Source organism: Carlito syrichta, unplaced genomic scaffold (genome assembly GCF_000164805.1).
Source record: "Carlito syrichta isolate Samal-C Ts95f unplaced genomic scaffold, Tarsius_syrichta-2.0.1 Scaffold137712, whole genome shotgun sequence".
Classification (NCBI taxonomy): domain Eukaryota; kingdom Metazoa; phylum Chordata; class Mammalia; order Primates; family Tarsiidae; genus Carlito; species Carlito syrichta.
Genome location: NW_007081808.1, coordinates 36,546 through 58,048, shown reverse-complemented (window position 1 = coordinate 58,048; position 21,503 = coordinate 36,546). Strand labels below are relative to the sequence as shown.

Genomic DNA, 21,503 nt, shown 5'->3' with positions numbered 1-21,503 from the left:
TTGATTATATAATTCTAGGTTAACAGAATCCCTTCCTTCCCTCCACTCCCTTGCCATCCTCTCCTCTCTTCTAGGAACCCTTCATTCCCTTCTTTCTTTCTTTCCTTCTTTCTTTTTACCTCATCTTAGCAAGTCTTTTGACTATATTTTATTTTATGATCTTCCAGCATCTGCTGCAGTCTAATTGTTTTTAATTTCCTCATTATCTCTGGTTTTCTGCAAATCTCCTACTAAAGTTCTCTGTGTGGGTTTTTTTTTAAAGTCAGGTTTATTGAAGTATAACTTACATAAAGTAAAATTCACCTTTTCAAAAGATACATAGTTCAGTAAGTCTAGATAAACATATACAGTCACGTAACTGCCACCAAAATCAAGGCATGCAATATTTCCATCATTTCTAAACTTTACCTCGTGCTCCTTTGCATTCAAACTTCTCCCTTCCCCTTCTGTCCCTGACAGCTTTTTTTTTTTTTTTTTTTTTAGTTGGAGTCTCACTGGTACCCAGGCTGGAGTGCAGTGGCACACTCACAGCCACTGCAGCCTCCACTTGCTGGACTCAGGTGATCATTTCACCTCAGCCTTCCAAGTAATTGGAACTGCAGGTGCACGCCACCTGCCCAGCTAATTTTTTGATTTATTGTAGAGACAAGTTGCCCGGCTGGTCTCAAACCCCTGGGTTCAGGCAGTTCTCTTGCCTCTACCTCCCAAAGTTCTGGGATTATAGGTGTGAGCCACCGTTCCCAGCCCCCTGGTAACTGTTTTTTTTTTTTTTGAGTTGGAGTCTCACTCTGTTGCCCAGACAGGAGTGCAGTGGCCGCTCCCGACCACCGCAGCCTTGACCTGCTGGGCTCCGGTGATCCTTCCGCCTCAGCTTTTCAAGTAGCCAGAATTACAGGCATGCGCTACCACACCCGGCTGATTTTTTTAAATTTATTGTAGAGATGAGGTCTCGCTGCCCAGGCGGGTCTCGAACCCGCGGGCTCAGGCAATCCACTCACCTCAGTCTCCCAAAGGCGCGGGATTACAGGCTGAGCTACCGAGCCCGTCCCCCTGGCAACTATTGATCAGATTTCTGTCCCTATAGATTTGCATTTTTCAGAAGAACATTTAAATGAAATCATACTTTTGTGTTTGGCTTATTTCACTTAGCATTATGCTTTTGAGGTTTGTCCATATGGTTGCATGTACCAGTTTCTCTTTATTGCTTTGTGATATTCCACTGTATGGATGGCTATAACACAGTTTGTTTATCCATTCACCTGCGGTGTATGAAAAGTTCTAACTCTTCTGGGTCTTTGCCAGCACTTTCTGTTCCTTTATTTCTTTTTAAACTTTTTGTTTTTTTAATGGGTATTTTGTTTTTCTGATGGGTGGTAGGGGCAAAGTGGAAACTTTTAAGGACAAAAAGAAGAAATCCGAGTAAACAAGATTTGTAGGTCACAAGCTCATTGCAGTAGTTGGAATTTGTTCATTGATGGAGACAACCATTGCTAAGTTGTGCACACAGCTTATCTGGAATACTGCGATCTTGAGGAAGTTGAAGTAAGTCCTGTTCCAGGTTTATGTGCAGGAATGTCTTGTGATAAGTCCTGTTACAAGAATGTGTGCGTGAAGGCTTTTTCTTCATGGTCCCTTCTGATTCCATTTTCTTAGAGTTTGACGTGAGAGACTCCATTTTGGTACTAGGAACTTTTATATCTGATCCATTTTGAGTTAGTTTTTGTATAGCTAGCAAGATAAGACTTGAAATTCTTTTTTTTTTTTCCTTACAGGACCATTTGTTTAAAAGACTATCTTTGCTCCATTAAATTATCTTGAAATTATTTTTGAATATTAACTGACCTTATATGTACCATTTCTGGACTCTTTTGTTCCATTGTTCTATATGGCTACATATATGTAGATTTATTTTTACTTACCCTGCTGAGTACTCAAAGTATGCTTTCGATTTAAGAACACATTTCATTTTTTATTTGGAAAATTCTTAGTTACTGTCTTTTTATTTATTTATTTATTTATTTATTTATTTATTTGAGTCGAAGTCTCACTCTGTCACCCCAGGCTGGAGTGCAGTGGCACACTCACAGCCACCGCAGCCTTGACCAGCTAGACTCAGATGATTCTTCCGCCTCTGCCTTCCAAGTAGCTGGAACCACAGGTACGTGCTGCCACACCTGGCTAATTTTTTGATTTATTGTAGAGATGAGATCTCACCAAGTTGCCTGGGCTGGTCTCGAACCCCTGGGCTCAGGTAATTCTCTCACCTCCGCCTCTCAAAGTACTGAGATTCCAGGCGTGAGCTATCGTGCCCGGCTGTTAGTGTCTTTTTAAATATTACTTCTCTTATATTTCCTCCATTGTCTTCTTTTGGGAATCTTTTTTGATGTTGGAGCCTCTGAAATCAGTCCTCAATACTAACTGTTCTTTTGTGTAATGTATCTCTTTGCCTTTCTGTGCTGGATCCTAGGGCAGGCACATTCTTCAGTACTCTCTTTCAATTTAGTGTTTCTCTTTTCAATAAAATTATTAACTCAATGGAAGTATCTATTTGAATTGATTAATATTTACATGAGCATTATAAGATTTACACTGCTGATTTGCAACTTTTAGGTTTAACTTTGGAAGAAAGCAAGAAGACAATTATAAATATAGAATGTAAATATTTTCAATTTTGCAAGTTAAATCATTTTTACTCTTGAGTGCTTTTTGTTCCCTTTCAGTCATTTGTAATTGTATCTTAGCAGACATGTTTATCATCCCTCAACTGTTCCTCAGGGATTGTGAATTATTTAATCTTTGAGAATAGAGAGCACATTTATGTAGCATATGGCATAGTAACAGGTATGATGACACAATTGAAGCTCCCATAAACCTTCCAGTGGGCTTCCCACTGTAATCAGAATAAACCCCAAACTCCTTCCTGTGGCTTATGAGATGCTGTATGATCAAGCCCCTAAAGATTTTTTTAATCTCATACTACTTCTTTGTTTTAGCTACATAGATTGTCTTTGTGACCTTTGAATCCATCAAACTCATTTCAATTCATAACTTTTGCACTTAGTGTTCCCATGACCTAAATGTTATTTTTTTTGGATCTCAGCTGTTTTTTTCTCTTTAAGTCTGTTCTCAAATGTTTTCTTCCTGGAGGATTTTCTCTGACCCTCTTGGCTAAAGAAGTCTCCTTCTGTCCCCATCAGTCTATCTCATTACCTTGTTTTATTTTCTTCAAAGCATTTATCACTAATTTCACTTACTGAAATAGTTTGTCTCCCCTCATTAGGATATAGACTCTATGAGGGAGGCAAGACTTTCATCTGTCTGGCTCAACTTTGCATACTGTTCCCAAAATAAACAGTCTGGCATATCAGAGAGACTGTTTTAATTAAAAACAAACAAACAAAACTGTGGGTTGGAGAATTAATGAGTTGGTATCATGTCACTAAGAAGCAATTTTTATGTTTGGTGGAAAAGCACCAGGAGGAAAGGAGTCCTGAGAGAGCATTTCTGACAATGAAAATATTGTGCTCGGCCAGACTCTGAGGCTCAGTCTGTAATCCCAGCACTTTGGGAGGCCGAGGTGAATGGGTTGCCTGAGCCCGTGGGTTTGAGACTAGCCTGGTCAACTTGGCGAGACCTCATCTTCACAATAAATAAGAAATTAGCTGGGTGTGGTAGCACGCACCTGTAGTTCCGGCTACTTGGAAGGCTGAGGCAGAAGGATTGCTGGAGCCCAACAGATTGACATTGGGGTGGCCGTAAGTGTGACACTGCACTCTAGCTTGGGTGACGGAGGGAGACTCCAACTACAAACAAAAATTGTGTTTGTTATTTCTGATTTCTTGTTTCCATGGGGATTGGAAGCATGAGAGTATACGGTTTAGATTAACTTTGGAGTGTTTCTGAGGCCCAGTGTTTCTAGTCCCCAGAGAAAGAAAGAAATGCCATGGGTCACTTAAGCAGATCACTTGGGAAATTTCTATAATTTCATATCTTTGAAAGATAATTTTTCTTTTTCTTTCTCTCTTTTTGTCACCTACTTTCATTTTAAAGTCTTTCTCATCTTGTAGCTTTAACCTGTGAACAACTGGGTTAACCCAGATGAACTTGGGGTTGATTTTATATTCCATTCTTATACGGATTTATCAATGTAGAGGTAATGTAGAGCTGGGCGCAGTGGCTCATGCCTGTAATCCCAGTGACTTGGAAGACTTAGAGGGGAGAATTGCTTGAGGCCAGGAGTTCAAGACCAGTGTGACCAATGCAGTGAGACCCCTCATTCTCAAAAAATCTTTTAAAAATTAGCTGGGCATGGTTACATATGCCTGTAGTTCCATCTACTTGGAAGGCTGAGTTGGGAGGATTGCTTGAGCCTAGGAGTTCAAGGCTGCAATGTGAGCCATGATCGTGCCACTGTACAACTGAACGTGACTCCATTTCTTAAAAAAAGAATAAAACAGTGTAAACTTGTAAGGCACTATATAATTTTTGTATATTATTAATAAATTGCACCTATCTTTGAATTTTATTTTTACTGATAACCTTATAATTTTACTAATAAAATTATAGGCTTCAGATAAAATTGGGTTTGAGCTTTACTTTGTATTTAAAATTTATCTCATTCTAAGAGTATAGGTGTATAATCACTATTAACTGAGGAAAAAATATCTTTAGGCTATTTTAGACTACAATCTGTTACCCATTCTCTACCCCCACAAGTATTTAGAAGAAAAACTACAAGTATATTAGAAGAGGGGGGAAAACATCTTTTTTTTTTTTTTTTTTTTTTTTTTTTTGAGTTGGAGCCTCATTCTGTCACCCAGACTGGAGTGTAGAGACACAGTCACAGCCACCACAGCCTCAATTTCCTGGGCTCAGGTGATCCTTCTGCCTCAGCCTTCCAAGTAGCTAGGCCTATAGGCACACAGCTCCATGCCCGGCTAATTTTTTCATTTATTGTAGAGAGACGAGATCTCGCCATGTGCCCACGTTGGTCTCAAACTCCTGGGCTGAGACAATCCTCCCAACTCAGCCTCGCAAGTAGATGGAACTACAGGCACATGCAGCAATGCCCAGCTAATTTTTAAAAGATTTTTAGAGAATATGCACACAAGGAGTGATAGAAAGTTTATAAAAACATGATAGGTGTCCTATACATGTTAGTGGAACAAATAGCAGGCAGTCAAGTTTTGAGCATATTAGAAAATATTTTATTAATATATGCTTGATCAATCAATGTCCCAGTAATTGTTTCAGATTTTAGTAGCATTCCATTATTTTTTATGACTGCAAAAATTATTCTGCTTATAATTTTTAGTATTTCTGAGGCGAGTTATTTTTTTAATCTGCAAAATAAGAAAAAAGTTTCCTAACCAATATGTTTCCAAGGAAAAGAGGAACCTCACTGGTGTTTTCACTATTATCAGTGATTTTCTTATATTGTTTTCTTAGGTAAAGAATGTTATGTCGCTGGGCTCGGTGGCTCAGCCTGTAAGTCCAGCACTTTGGGAGGCTGAGGCGAGTGAATTGCCTGAGCCCTCAGGTTCGAGATCCACCTGGGCAACTTGGTGAGACCTCGTCTCTACAATAAATAAAAAATTAGCTGGGTGTTGTAGCACGTGCCTGTAGTTCCAACTACTTGGAGGCTGAGGCGGAAGGATCACCGGAGCCCAGCAGGTCGAGGTTGCGGTGGCCGGGAGTGTGCCACTGCACTCCAGTCTGGGCGACAGAGTGAAACTCCAACTCCAAAAAAAAAAAAAGTGTTATATCATGGTTCATGTTTTTTGTTTTTTTCATTTAATTGTGAACCTTTGGTAAGAAATTTATTTGTCTTTTTGTGAGCAAAGGAATCATGGTATTGCTGCTTTGTAAAGTAATTTTTTCAACTGATGAGAAAGTTATATGGAATTATTTATGAATAAATGATTAAAAGAAATACCTACCATTTCTTGAGCACTTAATACGTGGTAGGCAGTAATTCATTGCCTTATGTACACTATTTTATTTCTCCTTAACTACAACTCTGTGAGATTCATACTGTTACGGTTTTCATTTTACTTATGAGGAAAATGAAAGGCACTGAGGGCCTAAGTAACTTATTCAAGTTCACAAACTTAGATGGCTCATGGCTGAGCCCAGGTTTGAACTCGGCTATGTCTTCTCTGAATTCTGTGCTTTGAACCATAAGAAGTATTATAGTGCCTCTTGAGCTTTTTAAAGTTACATGATCACTCACAGATGCTCTAAACTGAGAACACAGCCGCTTAGGAAGAACTCTTGTTCAACTGTAGTTTATTGCATTACAAAGAGCTCCAGGGGGCTTTCTAAAATCTTTTGATGGTTTGCATTTTAGTTATATTAGTGTTTAGAAATATTAGTATTTCTTGAAATAAATGAAATATTTGCTTGGAAATTGCTCCATTTGAGTTGATGTGAGGATTAATAAATATGTTTTGAAATAAAAGGAAGCTGTTGTCATATAGATTTAAGTTATATTTGAATTAAATTGAGTGATGATCATCGGTAAGCATTTGAGAAACAAAGCTTAAATTCCAAATTGAGGATGGAAAATTGTAAATTATTAAATCTGTATATATTTTTTAAGGACTGTGTGATATATAGAAAGACTAGGAGACTGAAAAATCTACTTTCTAGATTTTACTTTGCCACTTAAGTATCCTAAATCTTTTCAGAGTCATCTCACCGCTACACCTCAGCTTCAGTTTCTTCATTTGTAAATAAACCCCTAAAATTCAGGGAAATGGTACCTGCCCTTTTGAGACACTGGTCTGATGATTACCTAATTTTTAGTGGCACTGGTCTGATGATCACCTGATTAATGTCGTATAAAATTGCTTTATAAAGTATTGGTATAAAGCATTTGGCATCTTTGCAGGTCACTTAAGGTCTGAAGCAAGATTTTTTTTTTTTAATTTCAGTAGTTTTAGAGAGTACAAATAGTTTTTGGTTACATGATAGTGGTGAAGAAATCTGGGTCTTAAGTACCCACCACTTTCACCTGTGTACATTGTATCTGATAGGTCATTTTTCATCCCTCCGTCCCTTCCCCCCTACTTCTGAGTCTCCAGTGTCCATTATGCCATTCTCTATACCTCTGCAGATCCTTAGTTTAGCTTCCACTGATACGTAAGAATGTGTGGTGTTGGATTGTCTATTCCTGTACTAGTTCACTTAGTATGATGTTCTCTAGTTCCATCCAAGTTGCTGCAAAAGACATTATTTCATTATTGTTGATGGCTGAATAGTATTCCACAGTGTATATATGCCACGTGTTCATTATCCACTGATCAGTTGATAGGTATTTACATTGATTCCACATCTTTGCAATTGTGAATTGTGCTGTAGTGAACATGTGGGTATGGGTGTCTTTTTTATATATAATGATCTCTGTTCTTTGGGTAGATACCTATTAGTGGGATTGCTGGGTCAAATGGTAGATCTACTTTATTTCTTTGAGAAATCACCATACTGATTTCCATATAGTTTGTACTAATTTACGCTCCCACCAACCATGTATAAGTAATTCCCTTTTCTCCACCAGTGTCTATTGTTTTTATATTTTTTTAAGAATGACCATTCTCACTGCTATAAGGTGGTGTCTCATTGTGGTTTTAAATTGCACTTCCCTGATGATAAGTGATATTGAGCATTTGTTTATGTTTGTTGGCCATTTGTACATGTTCAGAATCAAGATTTGCTATTCATTATAGTTATGTGGATTCCTCAGTGGTCTTGGGGTATATACATGGGTATATATATTTAATTAGTTTTGGGGATTCATTGTACTGAATGTTCTTGTACTATATAAATTAGTATGTAACAGGCTTTGAGTTATTTTGTTTTATTTTATCTATCTATCTATTTATTTATTTATTTTTGAGTTGGAGTCTCACTCCGTCGCCCAGACTGGAGTGCAGTAGCCGCTCCCGGCCACCGCAGCCTCAACCTGCTGGGCTCCGGTAATCCTTCCGCCTCAGCCTTCCAAGTAGCTGGAACTATAGGCGCGCACTACCACACCCAGCTAATTTTTTGATTTATTGTAGAGATGAGGTCTCTCCAAGTTGCCCAAGCGGGTCTCAAACCCACGGGCTCAGGCAATCCACTCACCTCAGCCTCCCAAGGCGCAGGATTACAGGCTGAGCCACCAAGCCCAGCTTATTTTATTTTATTTGAGTTGGAGTCTCACTCTGTTACCCAGGCTGGAATGCATGGCACATTCATGGCTACTACAGCCTCAACCTACTGGGCTCAGGCATTCCTTCTGCCTCAACCTTCCAGTAGCTAGAACTACAGGTATGTGCCACCACGCCTGGCTAATTTTTTGATTTATTGTAATGATGAGGTCTCACCAAGTTGTCCAGCCTGGTCTTGAACCTGTGGCTTAGGCAATCCTCGCACCTCGGCCTCCCAAATTGCTGGGATTATGGGCATGAGCCACCACTTCTGGCCTTTAAAATTTTTTTTTAGAGTCTGAATCTTACTCTGTTGTCTAGGCTAGTGTGATCATAACTCATTGCAGCCTCAAACTCCTAGGCTCAAGTAATCCTCTCCTCAGTCACCTGAGTAGCTGGGACTACAAGCGTGTTCCACCATGCCCAGCTAATTTTTTTATTTTTTGTAGAGACAGGGCCTCACTTTGTTGCCCAGACTGGTCTCAAACTCCTGGCCTCAAGCAATCCTTCCACCTTGGCCCTCCTTTCTTTTCTTTGTCAAATTCCTATACCCAGTGTTTTATTTTTGCTGATATCTATACCTGTGAAATATTACTTATTTGTAGATGAGGAGGTAAATGACAGTCGAAAAGTTAATCACTGATTAGGATTGGTGATCTACATTTTTAGTTTTTATTTTTTTACTAGACAAATAATCTTTGTTTCAAACTTTATTCCCAGGCTTCTTCAGCTTAATTAGCGGCAAAGAATGAGTTGTGTATAAACAAAAACTGAAAAGAGCCGTAGTGTCCAAGGGGTTTGGGCTTAAGAACATTAAAGATCTAGATTTTATCAGATCCATAAACAAAACAATTTTTGAAAGCAGTCATAATATAAAATAGCAGCTCCCAGTAACTTGAAATTCAAGTTTTATCTTCTTCAGAAATTGACTCACCTCAGTTTGCCTCATTCTGGGAAGCCTCATCAAAATTCTCCACAAGATCTGGAACTTCATCATCATCATCATCCTCTCTAGTAGCAAGTGGGCTTTTTCATCCACAGATTGTTTGGGCAGAGCTTCAGCCAGCTTCCTTAAACTAATCAGACTGTCTGTACCAAGTTGGTTTAAGAAGCTGGGTAGCATTTCTGTCAGCTGCTTTGTCTCAGCATGGCCTGTAATGGTTAAAGTGTTCGTTGCCAGAGATGCCTGAACTTTAGGGTCGCTAAAGTGGATAACTGTTCCTTGGTTTGTAAATATATTCACCTCTTCGATACCAGAGATATTGTTTACCCCTAACTTCTTGAAGGACAACTGGAATTTTTTATCACCTGCTGTAGTTATTCTGTGAACCACCTTCTTCAAGCACTTCCTTTCCCACTATTGCGTACTTGTGCCTGCAGTGTGGCGAGTTTTTCCTGATTCATGATAGTTTCTTTCATCTTATTGGAGCGGACAAGAGGCCACACGGGGGACTAGGGTTGATGGTCAGGGATCTTGGCTGGACCAGCTGAGATTAGGTGTACACATGCAGAGATGCAAGATGGCAGCTTTTTACATTTTTGAAAAAGAAAGTAGGCCAAGCTTGGTGGCTCAGCCTATAATCCCAGCACTTTGGGAGGCCGAGGCAAGTGGATTGCCTGAGCCCGTGGGTTCGAGACCAACCCAGGCAACTTGGTGAGACCTTGTATCTACAATAAATAAAAAATTAGCTGGTGTAGTAGTGCACCTATAGTTCTGGCTACTTCAGGCTGAGGTGGAAGGATCGCCGGAGCCCAGCAGGTCGACACTGGGATGGCCAGTGAGCATGCCTTGGCACTCCAGTCTGGGCAACAGAGAAAATAAAGTAAATGCTTAAAAAATAAAAGTAAATGCTTAAAAAATAAAGAAAGTAAATGCTTAAAAAATATGAGCCAGGCATAGTGGTTCATGTCTTTACTCCCAGCACTTTGAAAGGCCAGGGTGGAAGGATTTCTTGAGCTCTGAGTTTAAGACCAGTCTGGGCTATATAGCGAAACTGTATGTCTACAAAAATTTTTTTAAAAATTAGCCAGGCATGGTGGTGTATGCCTGAAATTCCAGCCCTTTGGGAGACTGTGGTAGGAAGATCCCTTGAGACCAGGTCAAGACTTCAGTGAGCTCTGATTGTACCACTGCACTCCAACCTAGGTGACCTAGCAGGACTTTGTCTCAAAAACAACAAAAAGAGCTGGGGGTGGCTCACGCCTATAATCCCAGTACTTTAGTAGGTGGAGGCAAGAGAATTGCCTCAGTTCAGGGGTTTGAGACCAACCTGGGCAACATGACAAGACCTCGTCTGTATAATAAATCAAAAATATTAGCAAGATATGGTGACACATGCCTTTGGTTCCAGCTACTTGGAAGACTGAGGCAGAAAGATCACCTGAGCCCAGCAGTTTGAGGTTGTAGTGGCCATGAGCATGCCACTGCCACTGCACTCCAGCCTGGGCAACAGAGTGAGACTCTTGAATTAAATAAATAAATAAATAAATAGGTAAAAGGTACATTTTATAATGTGAGGGTACATAGTGAAGAATCTTGGCGTGATTAGGATGAGAAGAGTGTTAGATGATTGAGGCAGAAAAGAAATCAGTATCTGGAAAAGAATCAGTAATACACACTAGGAATGAATGAATGCCTTGCGAACCAAGCCAAAATATTTTTCATCTCTGAAATGTGTTCACTAGGACAGTCTTGTGAAACATAAACATTGCACTGTGCCTTAGTTCATTTGTGTTGCTATAAGAGAATACCTCAGACTGGATAATTTATAATGAACAGAAATTTATTTCTCCCAGTTCTGGCAGCTGGGGTGTTCAAGGTCAAGGGACTGGCATCTGGTGAGGACCTTTTTGCTATGTTATCCCATGGTGGAAGGGCAAACGGAGAGAGAGAGAGCAAGAGGGAGACCAAACGTGTCCTTTTATAATGAATCCACTCCCACAATGACAGCATTACTCCAGTCACCTCTCATTAGGCTGTGCCTCCAAACACTAGTGTATTAATTGTTTCCAGTACATGCTTTTTGCAGGATGCATTCTAACCACAGCATGTTGTCACTAGAGCTTTAGAAGAGTGCTGTCATGCACGTTCCATTGTGGAAAGAAACAATCTTCTGTCCTTTTTATCTCCTTCTTCCCCAAACCTAGGTGAAAAGATGAAAAAATTTTGTTTTCCTCTTTGACATACCATTTATCGACGTTTGTTTGAAATGTCCTTTATTGTATCCTAGAATTCCGGGGTTGGGGGCGGGTGTAGAGTTGCAAATATCTGTAATTTAATATAAATTCTTCCATTTTACATGGATGTTGAGGCTCACAGAAGTAACTTGCCCAAAATTCCATAATAGTAACCAAACTAGTATTCAAACACATATCTCTGTGACTCCAAAATCTGATTTTTTTCAAATATCATACTGCTATATTAATATGGAGATTGTTTTGTTTTCATAAATCTGGCCCAGCAGCTTCATTATGCAGCCAGACTCTGTTAATCCTGGGGAAGAGTACTTACCCTTGCATTCCAAAATGTACTACCTTACATGAAACATGTAGTTAATAATGTTTAAGTGAACATGTCTTGCAGCCACAAAGCTTCTGTGAATTTGATCAGGTGTTCACTTCCCTTGTGGATCCTGCAGTGAACATACCTCCCCCACCAAAATCAAGTATTCAGAGACCCTTAACCATTATAAGAACAAACTGTAGTTTTTCAGGGAAAATAAGCATTACCTTTTATGATGGAAATTGCTTTATTTGGTGTTATTGCTTCAGAAGTATCCAGAGAAGCTTGTACATGTCTAGTGGACACTCCTGCTGTTCTATTATTGAACAGTTCTTGTCAGGAAGTTATTTTGGAATTCTAAACTAAGGAAATGTCTCCTTCATGAAAGGCTGATGTATTTGTTACTGTTTTCATTCACAAAACTATTTGAATTATAAAGTGCTTGTTAAAGAGCATTTTCAGTTAAAAGAGAAAAACCTGCCTAGAGTGAATTTAAATAAGCCCTGAGTTGTAGATCTGTGTTTTATATTTCTCTCAAAATTACAAAGAATAAATTCCATGTTCTCCGTAAATCCTCTTCTTCCTTAGTGTCTCAATTAATTATGTTTATGAGTTGACTTTATTCACCCAATGAGATTATAAGTTTTATGAGTACAGTTTTATAATGCGAACATTTCTTCATGACCTTTTCAGAATAATTCTTATCTTGAGACCTCTAAAGTAATTCGTATGTTAAAGCTGTATAGTTGAACAAAGGATGGCATTGATATTTTTGTCTTCTAGTGAGACAAATTTCAGCAGTATGATAATACAACTTATTTTATGCTCACCAGAAGCCCTGATAAAATTGGAAAGCAAATTTTTATTTAACAAATGCCATTATTTTAAAAATAACTTTTTAAACAGTCTTTTATGATGAAAGATTGGGACTTAGTGTTTGATATGTCCATTCAGTACACTGTTGTGTAATAATGATTATTAAAAGTGTGATTGATTATTGGTAGGAAGTAATTAATGAACTTTTTTGTTTTAGGGAATGTTGTGGGGAACTTGGGACATTCGTTCTTCAGTCAAAGTTTTCTCGGCAGTAAAGAACATGGTGGATTCTTATATGTGACGTCTACCTACCAATCACTGCAAGACCTAGTACTCCCAACCCCACCTTACTTGTTTGGGATTCTCATCCAGAAATGGGAAACTCCCTGGGCTAAAGTGTTTCCCATCAGACTAATGTTGAGACTTGGAGCTGAATATCGACGTAAGTAGTAAAACCCCTTTTTCTCAGCCATAGGACCAAGGCATGATGACTAAATAGTGCCTGAAATATTCAGAGCCCTCTCTTTGGTGATGCAGTTCAGCAGAAATAGGCTTTTGAAATAACTAAGCTAAATTTGGTCGGTGTCTCTGCTTATTTTGGCTGTAGTGGGAAGGACTAAATATATTGAATAAAAGTTGGTGATTATTTATTACCTTGTAAACTTACTATTGTTTTTTTGAGTTGGAGTCTCACTCTGTCACCCAGACCGGAGTGCAGTGGCACCCTCCCAGCCACCCTAGCCTCGACCTGCAGGGCTCCGGCAATCCTTCCGCCTCAGCCTTCCAAGTAGCTGGAACTACAGGTGCACGCTACCATAGCCAGCTAATTTTTTAAAAATTTATTGTAGAGATGAGGTCTCGCCAAGTTGCTCAGGGGGGTATGGAACCCGCGAGCTCAGGCAATCCATTCACCTCAGTCTCCCAAAGCATGGGATTACAGGCTGAGCCACCGAGCCGGCAACTTACTGTTTTTATAGTTCGGTGATTAAAAACATAATCAGGTGTGGCATGCGGTTTACACCTGCAATCCCAGCACTTTGGAAGGCTGAGGCAGGAGGATTGCATGAGTCCAGGAATTTGAGACCAGACTGAGTAACATAGCAATACCTTATATCTACAAAAAAAAACTAAAAAGTTATCCAGGTGTGGTGGCATGTGCCTGTAGTCCCAGCTACTTAGGAGGCTAGGGTGGAAAGATCACCTGAGATCAAGGCTGTAGTAAGCCATGATTGTGTCACCGCACTCCAGCCTGGACAACAGAGACCCCGACTCAAAAAACTAAAACAAAAATCATCATCGTCTTTAGAAAATGAGTTTGAACTTAAGAAGTAACTTGATTTTTTATAGTATCTGTATATGGTGGGTGTATTCCTTGTCACTTGTTTGGAAAATAGTTATGACAAATTTTATTCCACTTAACATAACAGATCCTAGAAGCTGGTGGTATATAGACCACTCTCAATTGGTAAGGTAGGCTACAGAAGAAGAGTGTTCTTGCCCTTGTTGTAGCGGTGCAACTAAGTTAAGTGTGTTTTGTTGTGTTTTTAAATGCAAGCTTTATTTTAAACTTTATATCATCACCTAATGAGAAGTTCCCTGTGCTAGGGATTAGACCGCTTGACTAAGGGTGTCTTAACTTTGCCTCTAATATATCTGTAACTTTGGGTAAGTCACTCAAGTTTCCTGATTTTCAGTTTCTTTTATAAACTGTAGATAATAATACTTGCCTTTTATATTATGTTGGATTGTTAAAGGATCAAATGAGCTAATAAATGAAACAGTCTTTTCTAAACCCTAGACTAGTATATGTTTGAATAGTCAACTTCATTTTTTCACTTGTTTATTTATTCATTCCATAAGAATTTAATAAAAGTCTACCATATATCACTAATCCTGGGAATTCAGAAATGGCTAAGACATGGTTATATGCTCTTGGGAAACTTTATAAGGAGTACATATAGAAATCATGATTATAGCAGTATATTTTCTTAAACACCTGGCCTCAAAGTTATGTTCTCTAGGAGCTCCAAGATGGGCTCTAACTTGATGAAGAATAAAGGAGTAGTTGGACTTTCATTCTTCTCAGACTAAGATGCCTTTGTACTAAACTCTGAAGGAAGCATATAAAGTAGGGTAAGGGAAGAATTGTGTGCAGAGGAAACAATATGTGGATCTTCATATCTTGTGCAGGCACTTCAAACCATAAAGTTCAAGGGATGAGCTAGCCAATATGATTTGGCTCTCCTAAGGAGAGTTAGGAGGTATGGAAGAGTGAGCACACAGGAATCAGAAATTATTTTCTGGATTACATCAGTTCAATTTGGAGAAGATTGCTTCTTAAGACCTTGTGGGTCATTTTTGAAGCTTATATCAGAAGGCTTATTCTGGTCATCAGACGACTTACTCTGGCTCAGGGTTTGTCTGATTCCACGTTAAAATACTTTTTAAGGCCAGGCTCGGTGGCTCAGCCTGTAATCCCAGCACTTTGGGAGGCCGAGACAAGTGGATTGCCTGAGCCCATGGGTTCAAGACCAGTCCGGGCAACTCGGCGAGACCTCGTCTCTACAATAAATCAAAAATTAGCCAGCGTGGTAGCATGTACCTGTAGTTCTGGCTACTTGGAAGGTTGAGGTGCAAGATCAGTGGAGCCCAATAGGTCAACGCTGGGGTGGCCATGAAAATGCCACTGCACTCCAGCCTGGGTGAGGGAGTGAGACTCCAACCCAAAAAAAAAAAAAAAAAAGATAAAAGTAAAAAATACTTTTTAAGCCCTAAATTTGAAATGTTCTAATGAGTCATTACAATTATATTTTGAAGATTGTATTAGCCATGAAGTCTCTTTTAACAAAATTTTAAGCTGTCAAACTTAGTCTGATCATTTCTGATTTCCATAGTTTATCCATGCCCACTGTTCAGTGTCAGATTTCGGAAGCCATTGTTTGGAGAGACGGGACATACCATCATGAATCTTCTTGCAGTAAGTTGGGTTTTTTTTTTCTTTTTTTGGGGGGGGGTTTGTGTGGGAGAAAGATGAGGATGATTTTATTATTTTGTTGATAACCATGCCCCAGCTGCTTCAGTCAGATGAATATTGACGGTTGAGGAAAAAACAATATATTCTTTTGAAAACATAGAACTTTGGAATGAAATGATATAGGATTCCAGCACCTGATTATATACTTACTATCTGACCTTGCAGAATTATAGTGAAGACTAGAGATAATATATAAAGTCCTATCATTCTCTCTTGTTTTCATTTTAAGACTAGCATCTGTACCTGCTAATGAACATTTGTGTACCTAACCCTGAATTGTACCCCACATCTTTAAAATAAAAAATTTTTAAGTTAAAAAAAAGCAAACTGGCATCCTCTGGGTTTTCCCTGTGTCTACATAGGTTGCAATTTAGCCAAAGATTAATTGGAGATTGTGCTAAAATACCTCAGGACAATAAGGATATTACTCTCTGGTGATGGATCTGTATATGGACTGGATTTAAGCTTCATTCTTTTTCTGTCATCTGAACTCTCTCATATCTCTTAACGTATGTGCACAGGCTCTGACTCTGTTGACCGCAGGCATCAGTTGGCCTGTATCCACTAAGGTCTCTGCTGAGTGTGTACATAGACTAAGGTTAATCCTGGATGTTTGGAGAGTTTATGAAGCTCCCTGTGGCTATCTCTTCTCCCAGAACTCCTTATTAAACCTCTGATTAGTCTGCATGTACATTATGTTGTCCCAAACTGGCTGACAACCTCAGGATATCAGAACTACAGGCCCTCCTTTTTGTTAGTCACTGAGATTACTGTATGGGGCCAGCAGACAGCCTCAGCAAGAAGGTCACAGACTCGACTCTTCTTTTTTTTTTTGAGTTGGAATCTCACACTGGCACTCAGGCTGGAGGGCAGTGGTATGTTCACAACCACCCCAGTGTTGATCTCCTGGGTTCCAGTGATCCTTCTGCCTCAGTCTTCCAAATAGCCAGAACTACAGGTGTGTGCTACCACACCCATCTAATTTTTTAATTATTGTAGAGATGAGGTTTCGCCAAGTTGCCTGGGCTGGTCTCAAACCCATGGGCTCAGGCAATCCATTCGCCTTGGCCTCCCAAAGTGCTGGGATTACAGGCTGACCCACTGAGCCCAGCCTGTACTCTACTTTTCTTACTTAAAGTCCTATAGTTTTCATGAAATAATAGTTCTCAATGTGTTGTGTGCCTTTGGTCTAATTCCGGAACACAGAAGTAATTGGTTGTTTTTTTTTTTAAACTATTTACTCAACTTTTTAGTTGCCTTTTGAGGAGTGAATTAGGTGACTTCCTCACCTTTTTTTCTGATTTCATATTTTTAATTTTTTAATTGACACATTATAATCATATGTATTTGTGGAATACATTTGCTGTTTCTATACATGTATATGTTGTATAAAGATCAAGTCAGAAAAAAAAAAAAAAAAAAGATCAAGTCAGCAACAAGGATACCTGCATAATGCATATTTGTATACCTAACCCTGAGTTGTACCCCACATCTTGAAAATAAAGAAAAAAAAAGACGAAGTCAGGGTAATTAGCATATCTGTCACCTTATGCATTTATTGTTTCTTTGTGATGAGAACATCCAAAAACCTTTCTTCTAGCTATTTTGTATGATACATTACCCTACTGTTAACCATAGTCATCCTACTGTGCAGTAGAACACCAGAACTTATTCTTCCTGTGTCATTGTAACTTTGTACTGTTGACCAACTTCTCCTCATTCTTCCCTCTCCCATTCCTTCCTTAGTCTCTGGTAACCACTCTTCTACTCTCTACTTCTATGAGATCAACATATTCCATATTGAGGGAGATCATGGGGTATTTGTCTTTCTGTGTTTGGTTTATTTCACTTAACACATCGTCCTCCAGGCTTATCCATTTTATCTCAAATGATAGGATGTCATTTTTATGGCTGAATAGTATTCCATTGTGTTATGTACTACATTTTCTTTATCTGTTTATTCATTATTAGTCATTTAGTTTGATTTTAAGTCTTGGCTATTATGGATAGTGCTGGAATAAACATGAGAGTACAGATAACTCTTTGACTTACTGACTTCATTTCCTTTGGCTATATACCCAGTAGTCATATTGTTGAATCATATAATAGTTCTATTTCTAATTTTGTACTGTTTGTCATAATGGCTATTCTGATTTACCTTCCCACCAACAGTGTGTGTTTCATTTTCTCCACATCCTTGCCAACACTTGCTGTCTTTTATCTTTTTGATGATAGCCATTCAGACTGCAGTAAATTGGTATCCCACTGTGGTTTTGATTTTCATTTTCCTGTTGATTAGTGATGTTAAGCATGTTTTCACATACCTATTGGCCATTTGTATGTCTTTTGAGAAATGCCTATTTTTTAATTGGGTTATTTGTCCTTTTGCTGTCACGTTGTTTAAGTTCTTTATATATTCTGGAAATTGATCCCTTGTCAGATATATAATTTGCAGGTATTTTCTCCCATTCTGTAGCTTGTCTCTTCACTCTGTTAATAATTTCCTTTGCTGTGCAAAACCTTTTTAGTTTGATGTAATTCTGTGAGTCTGCTTTTGCTTTTGTTGCCTGTGCTTTTGAGGTCTTATCTAAAAATTTCATCCAGGCATGGTCGCTCATACCTGTAATCCTGTCACTTTGGGAGGTCATGGCAGGAGGAATGCTTGTGGCCAGGAGTTCTAGAGCAGCCTAGGCAACATAGCAAGACCATGTTTCTAAATAAACAAACAAATAAAAAAAATTTATTGTCCAGCTCAATGTTGTGAAGCATTTTCCTTGTTTTTGTCTAATAGTTTCACAATTTTGAGTTTTACATTTAAGTCTTCAATCCATTTTGAGTTGACTTTTGTATATGATGAGAGGTAGGGGTCGAGTCTCATTCTTCTTTATGTGGGTATCCAGTTTTCCAAGTATCATTTATTAAAAAGACTGTCATTTCCTCATGTGTGTTCTTGGCACTTTTGTTGAAAATCAGTTGGCTGTAGGTATGTGAATTTATTTCTCTTATTGTTTCATTGGTCTATGTGGCTGTTTTTAGGCCAGTTCATGCTGTTTTAATTATTTCTTTGTAGTATATTTTGAAGTCAGGCAGTGCAATGTCTCCAACTTTCTTATTTTTGCTCAGGATTGCTTTGACTGTTTGATGTCATTTGTGGTTCTATAAGAATCTTAGGATTGTTTTTTCTATTTCTGTAAAGAATGTCATTTGTATTTTGATAGAGATTATATTAAATCTGTAGATCACTTTGGATAGTGTGACCATGTTCACAATATTAATTCTTCCAGTCCATGAACACTGGGCATCTTTTCATTTAGTTGTGTCCTCTTCCCTCTTCAGTTTTTTAAATTAATATTTTGTAGTTTTCATTGTGAAGCTCTTTCATTTCCTTGGTTAATTTTAGTCCTAGGTATCCCATTTTTTGTAGCTATTGTAAATGAAATTGCTTTCTTGGTTTCTTTTTCACATAGTTCACTATTCACTTATAGAGATGCTATTGATTTTTGTGTGTTGATTTTTTTATATCCTGCAACTTTACTGAATTGATTTATTAGTTCTAACAGTTTTTTGGTGGAGTCTTTAGGTTTTTGTATATATAATATCATGTCATTTGCAAACAAGAACTACGTGACTTTCTTCTTTCCAATTTGGATGCCTTTTATTTTTTTCTGTTGCCTAATTACTCTGGCTAGGACTTCCAGTACTGTGTTGAATAAAAGTGGTGAATATAGGCATCCTTGTCTTGTTTCTGATCTTAGAGGAAAGGCTTTTAGCTTTTCCCATTCAGTTTGATGTTAGTTGTGGGCTAGTCATATAGGGCCTTTATTGTGCTGGGCTGTCTGTCTGGCTGGGCCCAGCAGACCAGCCAGCTGTGTGTTGGCTTCCCCACTGTATAGATCTGCCTGTTCCTTGGGAGGGAGGAGAAGGTACTGTATGGATTCAACTCTGGGGCTTAGCCATTCTGTTGGGCCTAGGCTCTGAGCAGGCAGAATTGTGCAGCAGCCACCCATTTAAGTGTGGTGGAATGACAGTGGGTTTCAGAGATGAAAAGAGGCAGTAGCTGCTGGCCCCCAGGGCAGAATGAGCAATAGTAGTAGATCCAATTTCTAGATAGTGCCCTGCTGTAGCAGCTTGGTTGTGGGGGTGGGGTGTGTATTGCGTGGGCTCCTACTGTGGGACAGTGCAGTCCTGTGAACTCCAAGCAACTCTCCAAACTGGATTCGGGGCCTGAGAGGACCACAGGACTCTCCTGAAGCAAGGACTACAGGCAGCTACAGTGTTAATGGGGACCACTGGAGATTTCCAGGTTACCTTTTGCCCATTAGAAGAAATGCCCCCTGACTCTGAGCCAGTCCCTGCAGGGGAGACCACGTGGCAGAGATAGAGTGTGCTTCTGTTCCCCTCTCTGTGGAGCTATCCTGAGCTTCTCATGCTCCACAAGGATTCCAACACTCCATTGGTGCACTCCAGCTTACTTCCTAAGTCACTCCAGTTGAAATCTAATTGTTTATTTGTTGTTTTGGTCCCTTTTTGTAGGGAGGGCTGAGCACCAGGAAACTCTAGCTGACCATCTTGCAGACATTACTCTCCTCAAGTATTCTTTTAAAGAGATTTCAGCTTTTTGTTTTTGTTTTCTGAATCAGAGTCTCACTCTGTCGCCCAGGCTGGAGTGCAGTGGCACAGCCGCTGCAGCCTTGGCCCGCTGGGCTCAGGCAGTCCTTTCAAATAGCTGGAACTATAGATGCGCACCACCATGCCAAGCTAATTTTTTTATTTATTGTAGAGACGAGGTCTCGCCAAGTTGCCCAGGCTGATCTCGAATCCCTGGACTCAGACAATCCTCTCATCCTCAGCCTCCCAAAGTACTGGGCTTACAGGCGTGAACTACTGCCCAGGCTAAGAGATTTGAACAATAAGAAAAATTCCTGTAGACTTACCTATCTAGTTGCCATTTCTAGTGTTCTTCATTCCTTTGTGTAAGTCTGTATTTCTGTCTGATGTCATTGTCCTTCTGCCAGAATAATTGCCTGTGATATTTCTTGTAGTGTAGGTTTTGCTGATGATAAATTCTTTCAACTTTTATATATTTTTATTAATTATTTTCTTTTTAAAATGTGGGGTACAGCTGGGCTCGGTGGCTCAGCCTGTAATCCCACGCCTTTGGGAGGCTGAGGTGAGTGGATTGCCTGAGCCCGCAGATTCGAGACCCGCCTGGGCAGCAAGACCTCATCTCTACAATAAATTTAAAAATCAGCTGGGCATGGTAGCGCATGCCTGTAATTCCGGCTACTCACAAGGCTGAGGCAGAAGGATCGCCGGAGCCCAGCAGGTCGAGACTGCGGTGGCCGGGAGCGGCCACTGCACTCCAGTCTGGGCGACAGAGTGAGACTACAACTCAAAAAAAAAAAAATGTGGGGGACAAATGAGGGTTAGGAACATGCGTGGTCATCATACAGGTAAAGTGTGGGTACCCTTATGTGTCCCCCCTTCCCTAGCAGTGTCCCACTGCTGCCAATCCCTTTCTTATAGTATGGTAAATGTTCAGGGTCCACTTATGAGTGAGTACATGTGGTGCTCAGATCTTTGTTTCTGTGATAAATCACTGAGTATTATAGACTCTAATAACTTTTGTATTTCTAATGACATCTTTATTTTACCTTCATATTTGAAGAATATTTTTGCCAGATGTAGCATTCTAGGCTGACAGTTTCATTCTTTGAGTATTTTAAAGATATTGCTCCACTGTCTTCTGGTTGGCATTGTTTTCCCCCTTGTCTTTGTTCCTTTCTACATAACATTTTTTTCTTCCCTGACTGCTTTAAAAAAACATTTTCCTTTTTTCTTTTTTTTTTTTTTGAGTTTAAGTCTCACTTTGTCGCCCAGACTGGAGTTCAGTGGCACGCTTCCGGCCACCGCAGCCTCGACTTGCTGGCCTCCGGCGATCCTTCCGCCTCAGCCTTCCAAG

The 21,503-nt window shown here is 39.5% G+C and overlaps 1 protein-coding gene and 1 pseudogene across 1 annotated transcript in view; one reads left to right on the top strand and one right to left on the bottom strand.

The window, feature by feature from the left end:
- Positions 1–21,503, top strand: part of LOC103251241 (zinc finger FYVE domain-containing protein 9) — a 104,676-nt gene that overhangs the window by 47,841 nt on the left and 35,332 nt on the right. Inside the window, exons 8-9 of the mRNA XM_008049824.1 lie at positions 12,725–12,949; positions 15,402–15,484. Coding sequence (XP_008048015.1) covers positions 12,725–12,949; positions 15,402–15,484 — 308 coding nt within the window. The remainder of the gene's footprint in view (positions 1–12,724; positions 12,950–15,401; positions 15,485–21,503) is intronic.
- Positions 9,125–9,608, bottom strand: LOC110594792 (annotated as a pseudogene).